Source organism: Drosophila willistoni (assembly GCF_018902025.1).
Source record: "Drosophila willistoni isolate 14030-0811.24 chromosome XR unlocalized genomic scaffold, UCI_dwil_1.1 Seg144, whole genome shotgun sequence".
Classification (NCBI taxonomy): domain Eukaryota; kingdom Metazoa; phylum Arthropoda; class Insecta; order Diptera; family Drosophilidae; genus Drosophila; species Drosophila willistoni.
In genome coordinates, this window is record NW_025814057.1 from 2,885,130 (window position 1) to 2,910,360 (window position 25,231).

General features: G+C 39.3%; 11 protein-coding genes and 1 long non-coding RNA gene across 12 annotated transcripts; 7 read left to right on the top strand and 5 right to left on the bottom strand.

Annotated features, from left to right (window-relative positions):
• Positions 1–268: 268 nt before the first annotated feature.
• On the bottom strand, positions 269–3,107 carry LOC6639049 (importin subunit alpha-7). Its single transcript, XM_002062326.4, has 5 exons — positions 3,075–3,107; positions 2,177–2,420; positions 1,288–2,108; positions 734–1,233; positions 269–671 (listed from the first exon to the last, which is right to left on the bottom strand). Exons 2-5 carry the CDS (start codon positions 2,369–2,371, stop codon positions 490–492), a joined length of 1,698 nt encoding a protein of 565 aa, XP_002062362.1. The 5' UTR covers positions 2,372–2,420; positions 3,075–3,107; the 3' UTR covers positions 269–489.
• On the top strand, positions 2,924–3,468 carry LOC6639048 (DNA repair protein SWI5 homolog). Its single transcript, XM_002062325.4, has one exon. It carries the CDS (start codon positions 3,255–3,257, stop codon positions 3,444–3,446), a length of 192 nt encoding a protein of 63 aa, XP_002062361.1. The 5' UTR covers positions 2,924–3,254; the 3' UTR covers positions 3,447–3,468.
• A 10-nt stretch (positions 3,469–3,478) lies between these two features.
• LOC6639047 (protein MIX23) lies at positions 3,479–4,304 on the bottom strand. Its single transcript, XM_002062324.4, has 3 exons — positions 4,154–4,304; positions 3,954–4,100; positions 3,479–3,887 (listed from the first exon to the last, which is right to left on the bottom strand). The coding sequence occupies exons 1-3, from the start codon at positions 4,190–4,192 to the stop codon at positions 3,660–3,662; spliced, it is 414 nt and encodes a 137-aa protein (XP_002062360.1). The 5' UTR covers positions 4,193–4,304; the 3' UTR covers positions 3,479–3,659.
• Positions 4,305–4,437: 133 nt separating this feature from the next.
• Positions 4,438–5,622, top strand: LOC6639046. The gene has a single exon (XM_002062323.4). It carries the CDS (start codon positions 4,475–4,477, stop codon positions 5,267–5,269), a length of 795 nt encoding a protein of 264 aa, XP_002062359.1. The 5' UTR covers positions 4,438–4,474; the 3' UTR covers positions 5,270–5,622.
• Positions 5,623–5,993: 371 nt separating this feature from the next.
• Positions 5,994–7,436, top strand: LOC6638941. Its single transcript, XM_002062322.4, has 3 exons — positions 5,994–6,595; positions 6,665–6,795; positions 6,885–7,436. Exons 1-3 carry the CDS (start codon positions 6,100–6,102, stop codon positions 7,119–7,121), a joined length of 864 nt encoding a protein of 287 aa, XP_002062358.1. The 5' UTR covers positions 5,994–6,099; the 3' UTR covers positions 7,122–7,436.
• Positions 7,437–7,506: 70 nt separating this feature from the next.
• Positions 7,507–8,252, top strand: LOC111519533 (cell wall protein DAN4-like). Its single transcript, XM_023180901.2, has one exon. The coding sequence runs from the start codon at positions 7,707–7,709 to the stop codon at positions 8,109–8,111; it is 405 nt and encodes a 134-aa protein (XP_023036669.1). The 5' UTR covers positions 7,507–7,706; the 3' UTR covers positions 8,112–8,252.
• Positions 8,253–9,374: 1,122 nt separating this feature from the next.
• LOC124460681 lies at positions 9,375–11,218 on the top strand. Its single transcript, XR_006954705.1, has 3 exons — positions 9,375–9,444; positions 9,501–9,883; positions 9,961–11,218. It is a non-coding gene; the product is annotated as an uncharacterized LOC124460681 (long non-coding RNA).
• A 510-nt stretch (positions 11,219–11,728) lies between these two features.
• On the top strand, positions 11,729–12,136 carry LOC6638939 (cell wall protein DAN4). Its single transcript, XM_002062320.1, has one exon. It carries the CDS (start codon positions 11,729–11,731, stop codon positions 12,134–12,136), a length of 408 nt encoding a protein of 135 aa, XP_002062356.1.
• Positions 12,137–12,245: 109 nt separating this feature from the next.
• LOC6638937 lies at positions 12,246–15,618 on the bottom strand. Its single transcript, XM_023181720.2, has 6 exons — positions 15,476–15,618; positions 15,192–15,409; positions 14,959–15,082; positions 13,508–13,616; positions 12,916–13,441; positions 12,246–12,848 (listed from the first exon to the last, which is right to left on the bottom strand). The coding sequence occupies exons 2-6, from the start codon at positions 15,249–15,251 to the stop codon at positions 12,333–12,335; spliced, it is 1,335 nt and encodes a 444-aa protein (XP_023037488.1). The 5' UTR covers positions 15,252–15,409; positions 15,476–15,618; the 3' UTR covers positions 12,246–12,332.
• A 372-nt stretch (positions 15,619–15,990) lies between these two features.
• LOC6638867 lies at positions 15,991–18,113 on the top strand. The gene is made up of 3 exons (XM_047012140.1): positions 15,991–16,477; positions 16,540–17,252; positions 17,325–18,113. The coding sequence occupies exons 1-3, from the start codon at positions 15,991–15,993 to the stop codon at positions 17,421–17,423; spliced, it is 1,299 nt and encodes a 432-aa protein (XP_046868096.1). The 3' UTR covers positions 17,424–18,113.
• LOC6638865 (sterol regulatory element-binding protein 1) lies at positions 18,114–22,814 on the bottom strand. Its single transcript, XM_002062316.4, has 6 exons — positions 22,791–22,814; positions 19,928–22,280; positions 19,457–19,863; positions 19,266–19,392; positions 18,847–19,014; positions 18,114–18,781 (listed from the first exon to the last, which is right to left on the bottom strand). Exons 2-6 carry the CDS (start codon positions 22,271–22,273, stop codon positions 18,416–18,418), a joined length of 3,414 nt encoding a protein of 1,137 aa, XP_002062352.1. The 5' UTR covers positions 22,274–22,280; positions 22,791–22,814; the 3' UTR covers positions 18,114–18,415.
• A 214-nt stretch (positions 22,815–23,028) lies between these two features.
• Positions 23,029–25,210, bottom strand: LOC6638864. The gene has a single exon (XM_002062315.3). The coding sequence runs from the start codon at positions 24,970–24,972 to the stop codon at positions 23,062–23,064; it is 1,911 nt and encodes a 636-aa protein (XP_002062351.1). The 5' UTR covers positions 24,973–25,210; the 3' UTR covers positions 23,029–23,061.
• Between the last annotated feature and the right edge of the window lie 21 nt (positions 25,211–25,231).

Sequence of the window (25,231 nt, forward strand, 5' to 3'; positions counted from 1 at the left end):
ATATATACCTTATAATGTGTATATATGTATGTATATATATCTGTATGTTAGCTAAATTTTAAACACTATGATCTGACGAGGTGTGTCATTGAATGATTGGTCCACGACCAAATATAGAAAAAATAATAATAATAAAAAGAAGGAGACTTTCAAATGATAATGATACATAATAAGTAGAAATTGGAGCATGATTTGTGTCTTGTTTATGCGAATGTTTTGTGTGTGTGTGTGTGTTTGTGTGTGTCCATATAACAAAAAAGAGAGAGATAGAAATAGCGATAGATATACATAGATATATAGAGGGGGGATAGAGTAAAAATCATAGGAACAAAAAGTCAAACAAATGAACGACGAGCCTACTGCTGACTTAAATGCTAGTAGTAGTGGTAGTACATAGTTTAGTGACTTTTGTTGCGCAATGCACAATGCAATGCAACTTTAGGCGCTGCTTGCCACCGCCGCAAATGATGTGTTTGGTTCTCGCCGATGCTAGAAATTGAAACCGCCTTCGGGTAAATCGTGCGGATTGAATTCATATTGCTGACTACCAGCCACTGGGGCGACACGGGCATCCTCCTCCTCATTGCCAAAGTATTGCTCAATAATGTAGAATGATTTGTGATAAATGTCACGATTCTCGTGCGCCTGCAAATATTCGATTTTATCCAGACCTGAAAAAACAAAATTATTACAAGTAACTGACTGAAACAAAGATGTGTCTTTATGGACTTACCGCCACATTGCTCAATGGCCATGGCATAGGGATTCGGTCGCGCCTGAAACTTTTCACCGGCTTTTAGAATATTCTCGAGAGCATTGAGGGCCACTTGAACTATATCCGAATCGACAACAGTAAGGAAATCACACATGGGTGGTATACAACCAACTTGAACCAGATAATTGATTTGCTCCGATGTGCCAGAGCTGGTGGCATTTGTTATGGCCCAAGCAGCCTCTTTGCGTGTCTTAAATTCAGCCGTCTGCATTATGCCCATTAATTGTGGAAATATGTTGGCATTTATAATGGCCTGGATTTGTTCACGATTGCCAGCCGCAATATTTGATATGGTCCAACAGGATTCCTTGCGAATTGTCTCCGCTGAGGAGCGCAATAAATGGCTAATGCAGGGCAGGGCATTATAGCTTAATATCACTTGGGTCTGCTGATCATCACCAGTCACAATGTTGCCCACGGCCCTTAAAGCAGCTGTGCTTACATTTTGTTGTGGATGCCTATAACCAAAAATTAATTATTTCGTCTACATTGAATCAGGATGGGGTACTTACAGCAACAACTCCACCAGACGCCGGCAGACGCCCGCATCGATGACGGCCTGGATTTTGTCATTGGGACCATCGGATAGATAGCTAATGGCCCAGCATGTATCGCTTAGGACATCCACATCTGTGTAGTCCAAGAGGCGCGCCAAAATGGGTAAACCATGAACAATTTTAGCAAAATCCGCTGGCGGATTCTTGCCTCGACACAAATTTGATAGTGTCCATACAGCATTTCGTATCATTGTGATTCTTTCGGATGTGCTCAATACATGTAAGAGGGGAACCAAGATACCAGAGCTAAGCAAATGATCGCGACATGTCGGTGAATCACCAGCAATATTGCCCAAGGCCCAGACAGCTTGCTCCTGGACATCATCATGCGGGCTGGATAATAGCTCTATAAATATGGGCACGGCACCAGCCTCAATCACAACTTTTGTTTGATGGGATGTCCCTGAGGCAATATTGGTTAGCGTCCAGGCGGCCTCAAATTGTAATGTGGCATTTGTATTATTCCGCAAGAAGTTCACAAACTGTGGCACAATATCTTTTTGGATGACCTCTTCAATGGGGGGATTTGGATCTCTTGATAATAATTTACGAAACTTCTGTGTGGCCTCCAATTGATCTGATTCCTTGTCACTGTACAACATTTGTATCATTTCACCATTGATTATCGACTGTGTTTGCAGCAGTTGCTGCTGCTGTTGATGCTGTTGCTGCTGCTGATTTAACCCTGTCACATCTGGCTGTTGCGTCACCACGCCAGGCAACAATTTTCCCATTTGTCCGCTGGTTGTGCTGTCTGCCATCTGCATATCATTGGACTGCGAACATATCATAAAAAAGCACAAATCGTTTATCATATTGATTGAAAGGATGAAGTCAATGTTACCTGTAGCTCACTGCTGCTGCTACTGTCCATGCCACTGCCGGCCGTTTGCGGTTCCAGGACCACATTTCGCCTTTTAAATAATTGTTGTTCACGTTTCGTTTTACGCAATTGTATGCCAACCTCTTCCCGTCGTCGCCGCATTTCCGTAGAGTCCAGACCGACATTTTTATAACGTTGTTTATGAGTGGCGGACATATTGTCGTCGTCGTCGTCGTCGAAGTCGTCCTGGTGGTGATCTTTTAAGCTGTTAAGAAGCGGATTCCACCATTAGATAGTCTTCCTCATAACTTGTATTTATGTAAGGCTTTTCTTTAATAATAATCATAATAACAATTATAGAGCTACCCTCTTCATACATCTCAATCTCTATGGTCTAGGGAGACTTTTGTCCATTATTATTGGATTCCTCATTTCTCCATCTCATCTTCCCGTCTATTCGCATCCGTGTTGATTTGACATTTACCTTTCAAAAAGCCAAGTGCACTTTTACCTTCACTTTAGGGTTCCCACTCTCACTCCTATCTTATGCATTAAGCTCTTTGTATATTGCTTTTTGTTTTTGTGACTAGCTGAGATCATATATTTTATGTTTGAATGTATATAATTAATTTCATATATATAATTATTAATAATCCAATGTCCGTACACACACGCACACACAAACACATATTTATATATGCACTATGACAACACTTTCACATTTTGATATATGTATGCGTGCATGTACATATATACATACATACGTAAATTTGTGTAGTGTGTGCAGGCTTAGGTCAGCACGTCAGTTCTAATTTTTTCTTTTTGTGTTAGTTTGCTGAACACGCCCTGCCATTTGATCATTCATTGTATTTGGGTAATAGTTGATTGTCACTGCGTTAATAAAACTTTAACACTTTACCTGTGTTTGGTTTTTTTATTCTTTAGTTAGGCTTAAAAGCATTTATAAAAAAAAACAAAAAAAAAGCAAAATTTCACGCACACACGTTTTGGCGAATAAAGTTGCCAGACTATTCGGCGCGACTGCACTGCACAGCTGTTGCAATTGAGTTGCGGCGTATATCGTTATCGAAAGAGAGATATGGACAACACCAAGGAGGCGGCACAAGATGATCCAAAGCGGAAATCAGATCAGAAGAGATTAATTCAATTGATGCATGAATACAATAATCTCAAGGATGCCACACAAATCGTCCTGGCGGCCCTGGCCCAGTCTAATGGTGTTTCACTAAAATCCATGCATAAAAAGTATAACTTGCCAATTGGCGAATAAAAAACAATAACTACAAAACACAGATACATACATATGTGGAAAAATCGTCTTTTTGAAACAATTTGCATTATGGCAGTGCACATTTTTATTTTATATATGTATATCTTTCCCTCTCTTTACGACTAAGAATTGGACTTAAAACTAAACAAGTCTATGCACTGCATATAAGTATTGTGTGTATAGTGATCATTGCCATTTTCATGTGGATGTCAATTATTGGCCCGCGTGGAAATAGGAGCGACACCGTTCATTAAATGCTTTATAGGTGCGCTCCTTAATAATGTCCTCGACATTCAGTTCAGATTGGAGTACACGAAGTTTTCGTTGTTCGGCTTTAAATTTGCTATCGGCTTCTATATCATCCGGTTGTGCCTTTCGCCGTTCTGCTAGATTTTTTAAAGTGTTGGCGGAGAGGGTTATGCAACTCCGTATGTTTTCTTGCTGTGGTATTTCCCAGTATAATAATTAGTAAATATTGGAAGAGATGAGGGATGAGATTTTATTTACCCTCGAGCTGTGGGATTGCTGAAGTTTGGCATACAGGTCGCGACAGGTGCCCTCGCTATTTACCTGTCCCTTAAACGATTCCGTGGGCAAGGCATTCAGACTGTAAATAATTTTATCATCCACATCTCTCATCTTTTTGAGGGCTTCCTAATCAATTTGAAGATTAGTTTTCTATGGTTTTAATGTTTCTGCTATCTTACTTGAAACCCAAGAAAGTCAAGGCAAGATATTGCCGCCATTTGTTAGATAATGTATTGAAAAACGAATAACCAATAAAAAATTAAAAAACAAAGTTTATATTTCTTTATTTGTTTGCCGGTGCAATGTGTCTACTAGAGGTGGAAGGCTATCGGTGGCGCCGACTATCGATAGCTGAGCGATGCCACCTTGTTGGCGGTTCGATAGCAGCGCGTTGCCATATAGGAAGAAATGTGTCTGTGTGTTAGGGTTCCCATGTCAAAACAATAAAAGAATTAATATAAAGAGATACATACATACATATGTAAATAAAAATAAGAAAAATGCCCGTGAAATTTGAGGATATACGGTTAAAAATCGAAAACGGCGATTACACACTAGCCGCGAATGGCAAAAGTACACGAAGCACCGTTTGGCATGTGTATAGGAAAATTGAGAAGGAGGATGGCACAATATTGGATGATGTCTTATACTGTATAGGATGCAAGGGGCTGAAGTCCTTCACACACAAGTCGACAACAAATCTCCGTCGCCATAGATGTCATATGCAATATCTCAAAGACCAGAGGCATTGTGGGCTTGGTGTTTTGAGTTCCGGAGCCAAAGACTGGTACAAAACAGTTGACGATGCGGAAATCTCAGTGGAGAACAGTTTAGTGGAGGCTGAACTCAAGACGGATGAGGATGCCGATGACGGTGTTGATGACGAAATACTTGGCGATGATATTGATGATATCGATCAATCATTGATGGAGGATCTAATGGAAAAGAAACATAACTCCACTGATGGGGGCGTCTATTCAATGGACACTGCAGCTTCGGTTTCCACCATTATGCGTTCCCAACCACCATCCAGCCATAATGCTGATCCCTTGAATGTGAGTTCTGTGTCATCTGTTCCCACGCCTGTTGTTACTACCCCTGCCACATCTACTAATTCACATCTATGGGATATAAATGGAGTAGATGAATCCTCCATATATGCTCAGACTTGGTCCTTGGAATACCGCAAACTGAGCGAAGACCAAAAATTTTTTGCCAAGCGCGCCATCGATGAAATCTTTGTCCTAGGTCGTTTAAGGCGTCTTACACTGAATACAGTACCGCCAGCCGAATAGTTGGGGGTTTTTAGCCATAAGTCTAGAATTAAACAAATAATATTAAACTATACACTAATGTAAATACATATATATATATATATATATATTATTAATTAAAATAACTTTCCGGTCGTGGTGTAGTTATTTATAATCCATACACAAATGTTTCTTTTATATAAAAGACAAACACATTTAAAATTTATGAATAGTTTCCTTTATTTTAAGGAATTTTTTGTTAATCGTGACAATTTGCATATGTAGCTACAGATGTATACCAAATGCATTGAACGCCTTCATATTTTGTTTATAATACATTTATACTAAGAGATATATCTTACAAACAATATATGAATTTTGCAATTTTTTCCATATATTGGACTATTTCAATCCTTTTTTCTCAATTAAGATAGTAAACCCTCATACATATATTCCGAAATATTGAGATCAAGTTGGAAGCTAATCGAATAAGTTTTTTTTAACATGGTAGAAAATATATTTGTTACTGTTTTGAAAGAATTTTCAATCTGTCGAGTTTTTAGCTCAAAGTTTAAAGGGATTTTTACCAATGATAGCTCCGAAGAAATATTTACTGAATGAATTCACCGTTATGATGATAAACTTTTACTCAAAATTCAGGGGTATAATCAACAATACAATTTAAATTCCCCTCCCAAAGTGTTAGAAAACCCGATATCTCAATAGTCAGACGACAGCAGCAATATCGATTGTCACAGACATCGATAGCATTTAAATACCGATAACTAAGCTTTGAGAATGCTAACAAGGGACAATTTGCACTTGCAAAAATTTGTAATTGGATATTTTATTAACTTTTAGATTGAGACACTATGACTGCGCGAAAACCAGTTCACAGTCACCTCAGTCCCCATCCGAATGTCACATATTTGGACGATTCGAATAACGAGTATGACAGCGAAGACTTGGAAGAAAGTACAAATGTTCCAGGATCACCAAAGAAACAAGCCACACCTGAAGTTGACATCAGGGAGAAAACAACGCCTGTAAAACCAGAAAAGAAACAAAAGATCGAGACGAGATCGCAATCAAATTGGGGGCCTTTACCTTGGAAAATACTAATACTTGTTGCAATTGTTGCAATTGCTTATTCCTTGTGGCCTTCGCCGGCTTTTAAGAGCTGCAGTTTTGCTAAACTGCAAAAGGAAAACCAGCAGTCTGAAAATGTGTGGAAAGCCCTGAAAGTTGGAATTGAGAATATGCTCAACAAGAAGCAAGTAACACCAAATGTCTATCTATTTTTGTACCAGGACCCAAGCCTAGAAAAACTAACTGAAGAAATAGCTTCCGAGACATCCAGATGCTTTGGTGAGAAACATTGGAGAGACGCCATCGATTCATTATTCAAATTATAATTGAGCCTCATTCAATTCATAGGTTATGAGAAAGTCATCAAAATGGATCGTGAAGACTTTATCACTGAAGGAGATGACTATGGTTATGCCATTAGGCGGTATAAGGAAAAAATAGAAGATGGCAAAGTTTTGGCTATTATCAATCTAACCGAGGTCAGTCAGTCTACTTACTGTGTGATAGATACACTAAGATGCTTCGGTAAATGGTGTGACTTTAAATGTTTCATTCGATTTCTTTTTAGCTTCCGGCAAATGCTGCGCGTGCGTTGCATACGATATGCGACACTGTTAGCCCGATCGCGGAAGATGTTGTTATTTTCTTAACCTTGAAACTATTGAAGCAAGTGAATCCCAACAAGAATTCGGTTCAGTTAGCCCTTGACACGTTGAAGGAATTGTGGGGGACGCAGTTGAGCTCAAACGAATTGGATCCCCTAATTATTCGTGTCATGGATCAAGTACTTCATTTGAAATCCTAGAATATTTAATACACAAAAAGCATGTAAAAAGAGTTCAGTATAATTATTTGTATAAATTGCAAATAACATTTGCTATGATTGATTCAAGTCCTAAGGAAAATATATTTTTGATATAGAAATTGCATATTCAGCTGAAAAAGACATGATTGCATGTATTAAACATATAAGCAAACTGTATACTAATCCACATACTTAAAAGATCATATACAAGCATATACATACAACCTTAGGAGATCTCCAAGATCTCAGATTTGTTTAGAAAACGTAATGGCATGTTGTTGAAATACATATTAAATATTAAAAGACCGAGTTTAAGAAGCAAATGTATATTTTTTTTCGACAATTAAAAACTAATATTGAAGCTGTAGTGAACATTTATATATTTACTCATATGTCAACAATTAAAATTAGACTACATGTGTATTATTTAGTAGGCTTTTTTCGAGTTCGATGTGTCAATATTTAGTTTAGGTGGTTTTAGCTATCTGTCTGTCACTATAAATAGTCGGTCTTGGATTGGCAGAAGTCAGAATTCGATTCTCTCATCCGCTGAGAACAACCAAACAAAAGCAAAAACTAGCCAAGATGCGTTTCATCTGTGTCCTATTCCTTAGCTGTGTGGTGGCCTATGCTTCCGGTGCAGGCACCTCCCCGAGCACGTCCCCAAGCACGTCCCCGAGCACCTCCCCGAGCACCACCCCAAGCACCTCGCCGGCCACCTCCACCCCAACCACCTCCACTCCAACCACTTCAACACCAAGCACTTCGACACCAACCACATCCACAGCTACCACTGCAGCTCCAGCAAGTGATGCCGCCACGACTACCACAACTGCATCATCCACAGCAACTACCACCACCGAATCGACCACACCCAAGAAGAAGAAGCACGTCACCCACTGGAAGGTTAAGCGTCATCATAAGAAGAACAACAAGAACAAGAAGAATGGTCACAACAAGAAGAAGATCATCCACAGACACCGCGCTTAGACGAGCCCTTTCTACAATCTACATGTTAAGGATGCGATGACTAAATGATGACTAAATCAAGGAATATTGCTACTATATTGTTTTCTAGATATTTAAGTTTCATAATATAACAAATAAACAAATTGTAATTCTCAAAAATTATCTATTTGCGTTATACTTTTAAATATTATAGCGATGATGAGCAATTTTGCAGTACATTATTACGTTGACTTATAATTTAAGCTTATGATATAATGAAGCGAAAAATAAAGTTTGAAAACGAAAACTAAAAACAACAATAAACATTAATAGATGCTACGGTAGGGCTAACTTCGAATTTGTCTAGAATAGACTTTTAAATCTAATCTATTATTTCCTTGATACATCTAAATACTCTTACAGTCAGTTTGAAACTATAATCATAAGTTATCAGCATAGTTTATAGGATTAATGTGGATGGATTTTAGCTCATTATTGCCCAGAACACACATTTTGTATTAATATTTTTATTGGTATACATATTCTACTATAATTTTTAGTTCTCAATGCAACTAAACTGAAACTAAAAAGTCACCAGAGGGCCGGGGCTAACTTCGACCGCGTCAAAGTTTGTATACCCTTGCAACTTTTTGGGTAACTCTTTCCTTATAATGATGGCTATAGCCATCAAAGTGGAAAAACGTTTTAGCTACAAAGGCTAAGGTTTGCGAAAGAATGGGCTACAATCTTAGCATAGAAAATAACGAAAGAAATATTTGACAATTGCATACTGCTAAGTTTATTTTCGAAAGTATCTAGTACTTTCGGCTAGACGGAAGCAATTCACATATTTTTGAGATCCAAGAAGGCCTGGGATGTTTCTAAAATTCGACCTGGTCAAGGGAGTACAGTACTTCAATCATTCTACTTCGTGAACTCATACAGTCAACATCAAAAATAAAACAAAAATAAAACAAAAACTTTGCTTTAATTCTGAATATCAAAAAAAAAAAAACAAAAAAACAAAAATAAAAATAAAACGAAAACTTTGCTTTAATTCTGAATATCAAAAAAAAAAAAAAAAAAAAAAAAAAAAAAAACAAAAACAAAAGTGAAAATATGTTGACTAGTACTAGTACTCTCAGCTAGACGGAGGCAATTCACACATTTTTGAGATCCAAGAAGGCCTGGGATGTTTGTAAAATTCGACCTGGTCAAGGGGTACAGTACTTCAATCATTCTACTTCGTAAACTCATACAGTCAACATCAAAAATAAAACAAAAACTGCTTTAATTCTGAATATCAAAAAAAAAAAAAAAAAAAAAAAAAAAACAAAAGTGAAAATATGTTGAATTGATCCTGCAATCCGGAAAGGTTAGTAAACACGAGGATATTACTTTTCATAATCGTGACCAAGTGTTCTTTTCCAGGAATTGGTTATGAAGCTTCCGATCTCAGCTAGCATATACGAGCTTAAGACTGAGCTACAGAGTCTTCTCAATATTTAGCCGGGAACATTGGAGATTTCTGCTTCTGATGTAACGTTGGCCGATTCAGAAGTTGCTGGTCTAGGCAACAACAAACAAATTAAGCCGATTGTGTCTTGCTATGAAGGCAACAATTTTGTGTGCTTGATACGATTTTCTCTTGAGGCCGAGGATATCGCGCTTCCATTAGTCGATAATTCGGTGTCAGACTCAAATATTGAAGTTGTGTCGCTCGAAGGAAGTGAATCTTCAGTCATTGAGCTATCTTCAGGAGCTAGTAGCGAAAGAAAAGGCCAAGGACATGAAAAACTTATTGAGACCAAACGGTAAGTGTTAGAAATAGGAAATCAAAATTCAGTATGACTGAATATTCCATCATTTCAAAAATCTTTCTCGAATCCAGTGAGGAGAGCCCCTCGTATGGATGTATGGAGGAGGCATGCGGTATGGGCGATGCGATATTATATCCAGACCACGCTCAGTTAAATCTGAAATGAAAATGGAACCGGATGTTACAAATGGTCAGCAGCCCCCCTACATGCCAGAGAACAGGCCGTTTGTTGTGGTCTTTTCTTCCCCGGAATGTGTTCTTTGGGACATTTTTGGATTTCACAAACGTTCGCTGCTTAGTCACTCCGGTTACTGAATACAATGGCCGGCTTTACATCGCAGCGGCCAACGAAGACACGAGGGAGTGGCGCACAACTTATGTTTCATGGGGCTCTATGAGGGCGTTGGCTTTATAAGCTTCCTGCACCTGACAGCGGCCAGAGTTGGACAAACGTCGAGACTTGTTTCCTGCGAATTTTCACGCTCCTGGAACTGTTGAAACGGAGAAGTGAGCTGTGGTGAGCCGGGAAAATGTACCCCCTTCAGTCACAGATATTTGGGCCAACGAACGGGTTGGGGTCTGGATGGATGCTGAGAGTGTGGATATCATCAAGGGGAGATGCATCCGCCATAAACTGTTTTTGGATGATCAAGTTCGAGTTTTGCGACTAGATGACTCTTATATATTTTGATTTTATCGAATTTATATTTTGAAATTTTAACAAAAAAGTTACGATTACGGCAGACTCGGTTGCCTACCGATTACTCTGACTGGCAAAGGTCAAATATTTTATCGTAATAGAAAAATAAAATATAATTATTTATGGACGTTGCTTTACTACCGAAACGTTTCCAAGTGAATTTTCTGCTTACTGTTATTCGGGGAATAATAGTGAGTTTGAAAATTCACTTGGAAACGTTTCGGTAATAAAGCAACGTCGATAAATTATTGTATTTTATTATATTTCTACTACGATAAAAAATTTGACCGTTGCCTGTCAGAATATTCGATAGACAAATTAGTCTGCCGCAATCGTAACTTTTTTGTTAACATTTCAAAATATAATTGCGATAAAATCAAAATATATAAGCGTATTCTAATCGCAAAACTCAAACTTGATAATCCAAAAACAGTTTATGCCGGTTGCATCTTTCCTTGATGATGTCCACACTCTCAGCATCCATCCAGATCTCAACCTGTTCATTGGGCCAAATATCTGTGACTGAAGGGGGTACATTTTCCCGGCTCACCACAGTCCACTTCTCGGTCTAGGAGGAATTCGCATTGATCCAGACGGACGGACGGACGGACGGATATGGCTATTTGAACTCGTCTCGTCAGCTGATCAAGAATATATATACTTTATATGGTCGGAGATGCTTCCTTCTATGCGTTGCACACTTTTGACCAAAATTAATATACCCTTTTTGCAAGGGTATAACAAGCTTAGAAAACGAACTAATATCATGAATATTTACGAAAGCAAATGATATTTTAAAATACTTTTTCATTCTAACATAGAACAAAAATCATTGGATTTCTAATGGAAAATTTATAAAATCATTTTTATGTTTATCTTGATAGTTTTATTTGCATGAACTATTTTTGAAAAACGAAGTATTTTGATATCGTTTACTTTGATATCATGTGTCAACAATTAAAATTAGACTACATGTGTATTATTTAGTAGGCTTTTTAAAGTTCGATATGTCAATATTTAGTTTAGGTGGTTTTAGCCATCTGTCTGTCACTATAAATAGTCGGTCTTGGATTGGCAGAAGTCAGAATTCGATTCTCTCATCTGCTGAGAACAACCAAACAAAAGTAAAAACCAGCCAAGATGCGCTTCATTTGTGTCCTATTCCTTAGCTGTGTGGTGGCCTATGCTTCCGGTGCAGGCACCTCTCCGAGCACCTCCCCGAGCACCTCCCCAAGCACCTCCCCGAGCACATCCACACCAAGCACCTCGCCGGCCACCTCCACCCCAACCACCTCCACTCCAACCACTTCAACACCAAGCACTTCGACACCAACCACATCCACAGCTACCACTGCAGCTCCAGCAAGTGATGCGGCCACGACTACCACAACTGCATCATCCACAGCAACTACCACCACCGAATCGACCACACCCAAGAAGAAGAAGCACGTCACCCACTGGAAGGTTAAGCGTCATCATAAGAAGAACAACAAGAACAAGAAGAATGGTCACAACAAGAAGAAGATAATCCACAGACACCGCGCTTAGACGACCCCTTTCTACAATCTACATGTTAAGGATGCGATGACTAAATGATGACTAAATCAAGGAATATGGCTACTATATTGTTTTCTAGATATTTAAGTTTCAAAATATAACAAATAAACAAATTGCAATTCTCAAAGTATTGAAGGGTTTTACTGTTTTAGCTCTCATTATTGAGATCAGAGTGGCGACTTGAGAGTCAATTTTGATTGTTTGATTGCTTTGGTAGGTTCTTCTGTCCACTGATGCACCACAATTCTGCCAGGAAGGCCAGCAAACTGCATACCATGCCCATAAGCCACAGCATTATCAAGCCAATGAAATTATCTAGACCGAGTTTCACTGGCCCCAAATTCAAATTAAGCTTCTGTGAGCCGAGCATGCGATTCTGACGATGGGCACTCATGTAATCCGCAGCTATTTTCCATTCCCAATACTTGTCGAATCCGGATGAATGCCAGGCCAGGATGTAGTCATTGTAGACATTGAGAAATGGCCATAAACGTGGCACATATGCCACCGTTAGGGAAAAATAAATATCATCGACCATTAGCTTAAGACGGTCCAATGCATCGTTGGGTATTGGTTCACTATTTGCCAGATGGCCAAATTGCACGCGTTCCAAAACGAAAGCCATTTCCTCAGACCGGGAATATGAGGCGATTTTTGATGCCTCGTACACACGAAATTGATTCATGATACCCATAAGGACTGGCTAAATAAAATTAGAATTCAAAAATCGCATTTAGTATAAGCATATAAACATACGTTGAATCCCTTACATCAGCCGATTTTGAATCTATGGTCGTTATCCACACCTGGGAGGTGCCCGTCCAGGTGAGCTTATGTTGGTAGAGACGCTGACGCGAATCGGCAGCTTCTTCGAAGCTGGGTAATGTCAAAATAGCCGCCAATCCCCCACCATAGAGAGTGGTTAGAATAATATCAATCATATAGCTGGCCAAGAGGATAGTGCGTAGGGTATACGATACGGTTATATAAGATGTACTTTGATTCACAAAAAGTTTCAATGTGCTAACACAAGCAAATTGAATACTTTTGGCCCAACCTTGCCAACCTTGGCTTGACCCTGTTTTACCAGTCACCATTGTATCCTCAAAGCGGCGAGCGATTGCAAGAGCCAGCGACTCCATCACGAGACATAACATTACAGAGAGCCATAACATGGCCTGAAAGGGTTCCAATGGCAATGCCCAATTAATTCGACGATTTGGACTCGGCACCAGGCAGGTAACAGCCGATCGACCTAAGAAATGCGTCATATCCAAGGTCTGATAGGCCTCAAGCCTGAACATAAGAGGAAAACCCATTGAAATATAAAACAAAAGCTCTCTGTCTTAGACCTCAAGTTACCATAAATACATCCCACCAATGCCGAAGTCGTTACGTCTGTCCATGATCATGCCCACTAGACCAAGGCCAGTTGCATTTGGATAAACATAGCCCCAATCGGACGTCTCAGCTGGAATTGAAATAGATTAGTAAATAAACCCAAAGATTACAATTTTATATGTTGGCCTAAAGCCAAGCTCTGTAAATGGACAACAAAAAATAGAAATATATTTCACTTGTCCTTGTAGCCACAATTCCTGTCCTTCTAGTTTCAGTTTTCTTCTTTCTAGAATTTAGAATATTGTCTTCATTTGGGAATATATATATTTAAACAAATTTCACAACAATTGGCTTATTTGAACTTGAGATTTTAGGACTTGAAAACTATTTTTGTGTAGAATTCTTCAAATAAAAAGAACTTTGAAACTACTTTTAGACATATTAACAATTTATTATATATTATTATTGATTAACTATTAAAAGATTTAAAAAAAAAATAAAGTAAAATAAATTCTAAAATCATTCTTCATTCTATTCTTCAAAACACAAATCCTTGACTTGCTAATTTCGAATGGAAAATTTATAAAATCATTTTTATGTTTATCTTGATAGTTTTATTTGCATGAACTATTTTTGAAAAACGAAGTATTTCGATATCGTTTACTTGATATCATGTGTCAACAATTAAAATTAGACTACATGTGTATTATTTAGTAGGCTTTTTCGAGTTCGATGTGTCAATATTTAGTTTAGGTGGTCTTAGCCATCTGTCTGTCACTATAAATAGTCGGTCTTGGATTGGCAGAAGTCACAATTCGATTCTCTCATCTGCTGAGAACAACCAAACAAAAGCAAAAACTAGCCAAGATGCGTTTTATCTGTGTCCTATTCCTTAGCTGTGTGGTGGCCTATGCTTCCGGTGCAGGCACCTCCCCGAGCACGTCCCCAAGCACGTCCCCGAGCACCTCCCCGAGCACCACCCCAAGCACCTCGCCGGCCACCTCCACCCCAACCACCTCCACTCCAACCACTTCAACACCAAGCACTTCGACACCAACCACATCCACAGCTACCACTGCAGCTCCAGCAAGTGATGCCGCCACGACTACCACAACTGCATCATCCACAGCAACTACCACCACCGAATCGACCACACCCAAAAAGAAGAAGCACGTCACCCACTGGAAGGTTAAGCGTCATCATAAGAAGAACAACAAGAACAAGAAGAACGGTCACAACAAGAAGAAGATAATCCACAGACACCGCGGTTAGACGACCCCTTTCTACAATCTACATGTTAAGGATGCGATGACTAAATGATGACTAAATCAAGGAATATGGCTACTATATTGTTTTCTAGATATTTAAGAATACCATAACAAATATACATACAGTTTTCAATGCAAATGACTATTTCTTTAGTATTTTGGCTGACTGACTGAATATCTGAATGTGCCACTCATATATCTTACTTGTATCCGCTTGAATCGTACAATTATATCGTTCACAAAATATCAGCATCAGGCGAATATCAGTGCCATCGATAGCAACTTGGGGTTTATCCAGAGCTCGATCATAGAATTTCGGTTGCCCTTCCTAGTGACAAAAGTCGAAATGAAAGATGTGTCAACTCATGTTGAGCTCATTATCTTTAGCTCACATAAGTCACCACCATAAATGGTTCATAATCAAAAACTCCGATTACCATTTCACGTCCCTGAAGATTTTGTAGTTTACTACTCAATGTATCGTCACTTTGCCACATGATTTCTTGATTGAGTGCATCGTAAAGCTGCAGGGTATACAAATTGACCGATTCGGGGTTATCTTTAAAGTCTCTGGGACCCACAAAACGATTGGTTTTAATATGAAAAATGCTTGAATTCAGATACTCTGCGTTTACTAACAGTATATGGGGTTGATCTGAAAAGGATAAAGACTTTAGGCGTTTGATAGACTCAAATTATAATTATATACATATGTATTTACCATGAAATATATAGTCATTAAAGTAGACAACTTCATCTTCAAATAGTTCATTTGTGTAAGCAAAAATGAAACGACTTCGTGTTGAGCGCCAAATTGAATATATGCTGGCATTATAAAAATAATGCGCAAATTCCGATATTTGTTCTTGAAACACTATAAAGCTCTATGGAAAGAAAATTTTGAAAAATCAAAATGTGCCCAAATCTTTATCCATATGATTATATATAAGTATATATGTCGGGGCGACTTTTGTTTGGTGCCAGTGTTGCATAATATATACAAATTGAATAGAGCTTTCAGTTTAAAAGCTTACAACACCATTTCAGATTTCCATTTCGCTACGAAAATGTTTAAATTCAAAAATTCCATAGCTTTGATATTTTTGCTTTTGCTTTTCCATTGACTTTTGTCTGTTTCGCTGTATTTAACTTTGTTAAAGCTTTAGAGTGAGAAATTGTAAATGAGAACATTCTTATTTTGTTTATTGTTGTTTGGTTTTGTATATCAACAACAAAATGGATAAGTTCATTTTCGGTTGTCCTTCGTTTTCATTTCTCAGTGAGAAGCGTCAAATAAATATATTGCAATTAAATTACGATTGTTATTCCGAAATATTTTCATATTTAACTAAACTCGAGGATAAATTGAACTTTGCCCGTGTCCATCCACAATTTCGTGAGGTTTTGGCAGGGCAATTGCCACAACGTTATGCCACAATCCAAAGGAGCATGCTGAAAACCATTCCCGACTGGGAATTCTTTCTAGAATTATGCGGAGAGAAAGTGCTTAAATGTGAACTACTATACGGAGGCTATGGCGATTCCATAACCAGCGAATTTATTGGCCTCTTGAAGTTGTATTGCCCTAGTCTATGGCATATAATGGTATTATTTGTGGACTCCGAGATCGAAGTTGGAGCCATTTATGTGGATATATTGGTATTACTGAGACAACTTGAGGGTTTAAAGAGTTTGACCCTAACAGATGCCAAAGCCAATCAAAGTGAGATTTTCGAATTCAAGAGAATATCAAACATGAAATATTAAATTAATTGAACTTTTCAGTCAACAGTCAGTTGCAACATTTTGAAAATTTGGAAACTTTGGATCTAGATGGTCTTGATATACATCTATCTGATGATGATTTCCTTCAGTTGTTCCATTCCAAAGATAAATTGCGGCAATTGTCCATTCGATTTGGCCGGGGTATCAATAAATGTGGCCTAATTAATGAATTACCCAAATATTGCCCAAACCTGGAACACTTGACTCTGGAAAGATTTGCTTTAACTTTCGAAGATCTGGGTGTGTTTCATAAGCTGAGAGCATTGCATCTGATATTACGTGTCTATCTCGATATGAATGATAATCTATATAGATATATAGCTGCTAACTATATAGAACGTTTGGAACATTTGGAATTGAAAGCGATAAAGGTCAAATCCCATCAGCTACCACATATAGTTAAACTGAGAAAGTTAAAGGCATTCGCTTGCTACAAATGGCCAAGTGAATTTCTCCAGGAATTGGGTCAGTTGATACATTTGGAATGCTTATCTCTAAGATGCTGTGAATCGGTTAAAGAAATGTCCGAACAACTAATGGCTATAATCATAAATTGTCCACATCTTGAACACTTGAAACTGGGCAAACATATAGCCATGTCGATGAAGGAATTGGAAAAATTCATTAGCAATTTAAAAACCTTACGACTTAATGCTAAAAATACATTTCTCCTGAGTTTGGAATTTGTCCATTCCTTGGAATGGCAAGAGAAGGTAAATAACTTTAATAATTTGTTTTTGTCATTCCTATATTTCAAATGTTTTGTTTTTTTTTTGTTTTTGCAGTTAAGTGATCTGACTAGAAATCTAAATAATTTTACATTAACATTTCATGAAGTCAATTGTCAGCATTGTCAAACGGATGCCCATTCCCATTTTGAGTGACTTACCTCACAATGATTACGCTCTAGGGCGACAGTTAGTGTTAAGATCCAATTATTATATGGGATTCCCCGTTCTGTAAACTCTTCACGTTTCATTTTATAGATCAAATTATCATCATCATCATTGTGCCATGTCTGTGCATTCATTATAACCATGGCCAGAGGTACATAAGTATCCAATTTGAAATCAAATTCGGAATGCCATAAAATGCATGTCGTATATGTGGAATCTAAGAGATATTCTTTAGCTAATGGCCAATTGAAATCTATATGTAGTTTATAGGTGTTTATAGTAGCTTCAGTTAGTCTAATTTATGCTTACCAAGATAAGTTAGCACTGTTGACCAGTAAGTAGCCAATACCAACATGTTGAATGGTTTCAACAAAGTGCCCAAAAGATTTTCTCTTCTATTTATATAAATTATTTTAACATAGGGCTGGGGATTTTGTAAATACTTTTAATATATTTTTTTTTTACTAAATTTAAGATGTTTTAGGGGGGAAAACCAATTACTTAACGTAATAAACTTCTTAAGATTCTTTGCATTTGTATTATATTTTATATATAGGATCAATGTATTAAGTAACATCTTTTTAAACATTTTTCCAGCCCTAAACGATTTGAATGATTTTTGCCCTATTAACTGCATGCATTTTGTTTTGTAAATTTCTGTGCAAATCATCAATTGGGTTAACGTCAAAATGTTTAAATATTTATTGAAATAAATATATTATAGCCAATTCAACGGTAATTTGTAAGAATATATGTATATATATAGAAGAAGAAAAAAAAAATAAACGTACACAAATACAACTAATTACTTAACTAAACACAATTAGGAGGTGTGTTTTATGTGTGTGTGCCAGAGTGAGTGGGGAATATATATGTATGTATGTATGTAGTTCACAATTATTAAGAATAAGCAAAAGGAAATTTTGAATTAATGTGTATACCCCTCCCTGCCTCCCTCCCTTCCTCCATCGACTCATCGTTTAAGCCTTGACAGTAACACCGCCACTGCCCAATGTTTTCATCAGTTGATAGCATTCCTTAAGCTTGCGCTTATCACCAACTTTCTCCAGGGTTTTGGCTGCCTCAGCCAGCATGCCAGCACGCTCGCCAGGTGAGCATAATAGCCCAGGCGGTAGATATTTACAGGCCATATAAACGGCAGCAGCTCGTTCCCTTTCACCGGTATCGAAATTCTGATGTCGCCGATCTTTGCTACCACAAAATATCGATGAATGGGCATAGCGTGAACGTAGACTCCTATCCAATAGTTGTTGGGTAGGACACGGTGATGCGCCGGCCATTAAACGGCAAACGGCTTCATACAAATAAATTCGAGATTGGGCATTCTGCGGCGCGAGACACCAAAAAGTTATTAAGCATTAGAAAAAAACAAAGATCAAATTTATCTTACGGGTATATTTCCGACAATGCTGCGCAATGAATTCAAATCGGTTTGGAATTTTTCAAGTACCTCGCCTGGCACTTGATAATAACCATCATCCTCTATATCCATATATTCCTGTTCCCACAAAGCTGTACGAGTTTCGAGTAACCAATCACAGGTGAGCAATTGGAAAAGCTACAAAAAAAAAACGAGTAGTCATTTAACTTGACTGAGGAATTCGAGTTTGTTTCTAGTTGAGAATATCCTTTGAACCTATTTGCCGTTGCTTATAAGTCACACGAAGCTTGCACTGCAGTTGTATTGCCTGAATAGAAACTGGGGGTTTTTTTTTTTTGGAGCACAGACAATGCGACTACAATGCACCTTCGTGTAACTTCAATTTGTTTAGGTTCCGTCTACTCGATGTGATCTTTAATGTGGCTTACCAAAGCAATACCCTTGGCATTGGTAATACGATTGACTGTCAGGCATTCCTGCAATTGTCCACTTGATTCATCGCAAAGACTATTAATTGATTGCTTAAGACGTTTATCCAAAGTGTTGCCATTGTTCCTATATATACGAGAGAAGAGTTAGTTAATTAAACTCCAACTTTTCATATGTTCTTTTCACTCACATTAACAATATCATTTTGGCTCTTAGTATGGCATGCAAAGCCTTGGGTAAATGTTCGGCATGGCTATTCTGTTGCAATTGTGCTGGCAATTGTTTAATGCTATCATACAATTGTTCAGCAAGCGTGTCCTCGCCGAGTAGCCAATGTACAGAGATTTCCAAGACATTTGCCCACCAGATTACATTTGTATCCGGATCATTTTCATCATCCGCCCAGAGAGTATCACGCAAAAGTGATGTATATTTAAGGACATTGCTGACAATTGTACCAGAGTGTTGTTGTTGTTGTTGCAATTGTTCGGACTCGCCACCAGTTGAAGCTGCATTTGGGGAAGTGGGCACAGATTTATGACCACTAGCACCCACTAGACATTGTATGGCCTTGTATAACAAATGCTCACGATAATGCTAAAGAGGCGAGAGAGAAATGATTAATAAACGCGTATCAACATTTTTCCTTCATTAGATTTACCTTAATGGCATGGGAAGCAGGATCACAGGGATTCCGCAAGCGTGTAAAGAAACCATCCTGATCGGCTGTACGGAAATTGTGTGTACTGCAGTAGCGGAAACCATAAGCACTGAATGCCCAACGTAGACTCTGTGTCTCCTCAGCTGCCCGTGTGCGATTACACTCGAGCCGTGCCCTGCCCATGTAGTAGCGGGCGAAGAGCTGCTGGAACCATTTGGGGGCACTGCGTTTCATGCGCAATGCGGTCATCACGTGTATGCAAATTGTCTCGCGTGGCGTCAACAATTGATGGGCCACTTCGGCCATATTGCTGGCATATAGAGCCATCATTAAGCCATTGCCATCACTGCGTCCATTGCCGTTGCCATTACCATTGCCAGTCAAATGCAATTGATTCAAACGATTATAGAGCAAAGCCAGCTCTCGGGCCGAGGCCAAAGCCTGTTTCCGTTGGGGAGCACTGCAAAATAGACCGCCAGCACGTCGGGATAGCACACGACCCAGCCAGAGGCGATGGAAAAGAAACCGCAGAACCTGCCAAGATGTTTGCAAATAGCACTCCAAGCGTGTTGAAGGCAAACTCAAGCCGTACATGTGCAAACAATTCAGGTAGCCCGTATAGGCCTGATCACTTTGTCCTTGCATAAAATGCGTTTCGGCCCGTTGCTTGTGCTGCCAATAAGCGTCCGATTGGGAATCCAATTGGGGATCACCATAGACCAATAGTTTGATAAGACAACCAAGCATTAGAGTCAAATTCAATAGCCATAGCCAAGAGCCGTCGGCAAAGAAACCATAGCCAGAGCCACTTTCATCATCATTGACATCGTAAGACAGAATGCTGCGTCGCTGGCGACTCTGTTCATTGTCCAGGGCATCACCGAATGCTGGACCCGAATGGGACAATAAACTCTTGAAGGGGTTCACGGCCAGGACGGCGAACATAAACATGCAGAGGGCCAATCGGGAATGGCTGCCCATGCCCCGCATCGAACTGGGTGGAGGTGTCACCATCAGATCATCCTTGCTGCTGCAACTGGCCGTCGAACCACCATATGGCGATGGCGGCAATGATATATCCGAGTGCAGAGGCGATAGCGACGGATCTGAGGTATCGCTGCGTGGCGGCGTGAGACCCACTTCCGGCTCAGATATCATCGATTGCTGGCGACGCTTTTTGGACGAACTTCCGCCCAATTGAAGTAGATCCTTGACCTTGGACCCATCACGAGCCATCAGCTCACGCATGTGTTGAAGTTCACTCTTAAGCTCATAGTTCTGGCGCTGCAGATCACGGATTTTATCAATGGATTTGCGTAAAACTGCCGATTTGTTCAATTTGGCTGCCTCGCCGACGACGAGGTTCTTCAATTCGGTGATCTTGTCATTGATAGAAGTGCGATAACGTCGCTCAATGGCATTGTGGGCCGAACGTTTAACCTCCTTAACTTTGGGTTGGACACGTTGTATGGGCACCTTGGGAGCCGTCGCCGCCACCGCCGCCGACGCCGCCGCTGACGTGTCGTTGACTGAAGGGGCCAGGGGGGCACGATGTTTGTTGGACGACCTTCCGGTATGGGCTATGGGCGGTGAGGTTTTCGGACTGGCTACAGATTGAGCCGGCTGTAGTACGGGCAAACTGACTGGTGAGGGCGTGGCAATAGGAGCCAATGGGGAGGTGGTGTAAAATATAAAGGGTTGAGGATTTTGGGATTGCTGTTGTGGGGGCTGCTGTGGAGGAGATGGTGCTTGGGGTGATGCCTGATGGGCTTGTATCCTCTCCGCTGGCGGGGTAGGCGGAGTGGGAGTGGACTGATAAACCGTTGCCGTTGGCGTCGGTGTTGTATTATAGATAAGTGCTGTTGTGGGTGGCAATCGCTGATTATCCATATGATGTATGGTTGTTGTGGGTTGCAAATTATAATTAGCTGCCATCAAGGGATCCGGCTTGTATATCGGCAATGGCATTGATGGCTGCTGCTGCTGCTGCTGCTGTTGTTGCTGCTGTCCCTGTTGCATTTGCTGTTGAAGCTCTTCCTTAATATGGACTGGTGAGTTATGCTCGCTTTTAATTAGATCCTGTCCCGGCTGCTGCTGCTGCTGCTGCGGCTGCTGCTGTTGTGCCTGAGTATCCTCCATTGTGGGGCATATAATTGGCATTGGTTGTGACTCATCCAATTGCAAGGCATATTCATTCATTTGCGCCTGATCCAAGTCCATATCCATTTCACTAAAGAAGTTATCTATCATGTCTGAATCATGGAGAGCATCTCGTATGATATTAAGCGCATCCTCGTCCTTGAACAGATCCAGGCAATCGACCATTGTATCGCCTAGAGAGTCCATGGCAAAGCTATTGATTAAGCAGCATGGGGAAAAAAATAAAATTTGTTATTCTATGCCGTAATTATCTGATTTGTTTATGAAATTTCAAACGCGGCGCAATAAGTCCCGCACAGTGGTTCAAGATGTATTTATACAGTATGTTAAAAACTACACAAAGCTAAATTGAGACCACCTTAATCTTATTGGAAAAAAAAACAATAACATGAAGAATACATTTACATATATGAAAAAATAAACAATTCCCTCCATACATATATTTGTTTACTCGTTAACCACTGTGCCTATTAGTACACAAGCACACGCACATTTATATGCATATGGAAAAGCATGCAGAAGCCTAGTTGACCAATCAGAAAGCTCACATCGATCATACGATGTTGACGAGCCCATAACAACAGCACAATTACACCGACAAGAAGCCACCTTTGCCGCCACTTTCATTAACTGACAATTGCATCTTTCACAATTTCCTTGATAAGCAACTTCTTAACTAACGTGTTTTATAATATTTAGGCACCTGGAGGTATTTGTTTTATTTTTGTAGTTGTATTTCCTTTTTGTTTTTCTTCTATTTTGTTTTAAAGTTCAAGTAACTTTCAACACTGACAGCTGACCTGCCTCGATTGAAAGTTAACCAACACTGAGAAATACTGGGGAAACAAAATACTAGCAGCGTACCACCAGTGCTGATTAATTGTCGCTTTTTAGCTCTTTTTTTAGAGTTGTCAGCTGATAATTTAAATTTTAAATTTGAATTGGGCTTGTTGGTCTAACATTTATTTGCCGTTTTATTGATTAACATCTTGTTTTGTATATTGCTTCCACCAGTAATAACCATGCTCGATTATAAATCCCACCACACTGAGCAAAATGCCAACAGACCATAAATAGAAAGCACCCTGTAAAATTTCCAAAGTCAAAACCACTTTTTTCTTTGTCCTTATATCTGCTACCGCTGAGGCAGAGGGATCTCTGTCTGTATCAGATTCACCCAACCCCTCATAGTATTCCTCCGCCTGCGATGAAGTGCCAGTGCGATGAATTACATCCATTTGTCGCCAATGTTCGAAGAAACCGTGCTCATGAAATCCCGTGAAAATGGATTGAAATTTATAGAGAAAAGGTGAACCTTTTGGTAGAATATAAGTGCATAGCATGGATCTTAAATACTCTTTCACTATGTGATACGAAGGACGATCCTCCTGCGAATTATAGGTGTGAGTCAGAAAATCGCGAGCATGAAAATCTCTCATAATAAATGCAGCCCGACCAGGTTTCCAACGACTAACGGCCAATTGATAATACGAGGAAGTCAGTCCCAAAGGCAACTGACGACTTCTTTGGGTAATCAGTTGATAATGTTTTGCCGAAAGCGTTGATTGAACAGCCTCAAACATTGTGACAACAGCATAAACTTTCAGATTACTTTTATAACGACTCAGATCATCCAGTTTATCCAACGGTGCCTCATAGGTGGGATGAACAAATGCACTTTCCAGTTTGGCGAAATAAATCGAGGTAAGGACATAGCTAAAGAGTATCCAAGCCATAAGAAATGCACGCAAAGAGCTGATCTGGGCAAATCCCGTGACAGGTTCACCCAAATGTGTCTTGGCAAACATGGCCATTATTTCATACCATTTCCAGGGATTAACTGGTCTTGGTATTCTGCCTAGCAGATGCTGTAGCAGCCAAAATATTAGAAAAACCAGCAGGAAATTGACAAAGAACAACAGCCAGACGGCAGGACGAAAAGTTCGTATGAATATCAGATATTCCGGTTTCAGTCCAGCTGCTGGCACAACCAAATATATAATCCTTCGGGTATGGGGATACAAAACTTCCACATGCGGCCAAATGCAATCGAGAACAAAACGAGAATTTGGTGCAAAATCTGTTCGTCCCTCTATAAGATCCTTGACGACTCCGGTAAAATTTCCATTGGGTAGACAACGGCCATAGGTTTCATTATCCTGGGGTATTAGGTAAATGGCTGTGGCATTTAAGAGTTGGGCCAATACTTTGGCTGCCGTTCCATCGAGGGCTGTGAAACCCGCCTGGGTAACCGGTTCCAATGGTATAGCCATCAATGGATCACTGAACATGGAAAATCTTAGCTGAGAGCCATGCAAGTTCCTCAATTTATCTATGAAATAAACTGATTTGTAGATCAATTTTAGCCTTATCGTATTTTTAAATGGCTGAAAATCGTAGATATTCTTTGGATTAATTATGACCAAACCGTACAACATGTGCTTGGTAAACCAAAAATCTTCAAACAATTGCTGCACTTGATCCAACGATGCCTCCGGCCAGAGGAATAGATACTTATGCATGTGTTTGCGCGGCTGTCGAGGATTAAGCATGTTTATTATGCGACGAACTAAGAATTCTCCTGAATGTCCTTTTGGTATGTGAAAGATATTCATGCTATCCGTTTGACGCATTGGCTCTAGCTCATGGATCTCTATACTTCGGGTTATGACTGGCAATTGACTGCCAATACATTGATTAAGTTCCAATTCTTGTTCTTTATATTCAACAGATAATGGGCAAGTAACACATCGGTAGATATAAGTAATCTGTGCGGACTGATTCAAAGCTATGTGGCAGGCAATTTTGGCCACAGTTATTGGTTCTTGTTTCGCTGCATTAACCGTGCTAAGAGCCAATAAAGTGAATAACCAAAAGCTGGACATGATGATAATAAACTGAATTTAGAATAATTCTTCAAAGGCATGGCTTTTGATGTGGATATATGCATAACGATTGTACCCAGGAGTATGCCAATTAGGCATTGCGTGAGCCGTTAAATAAACAAATAACTGGTAACTTAAAAAGTAGAAAATAAACGAGTTTTGTCTATTCCCAAATAAAAATTCCAAATAAAGAGCGTCTTACATACAAACATATGCATTTGATTTGACTAATATTAATACATTTATATTCATTTAAAAT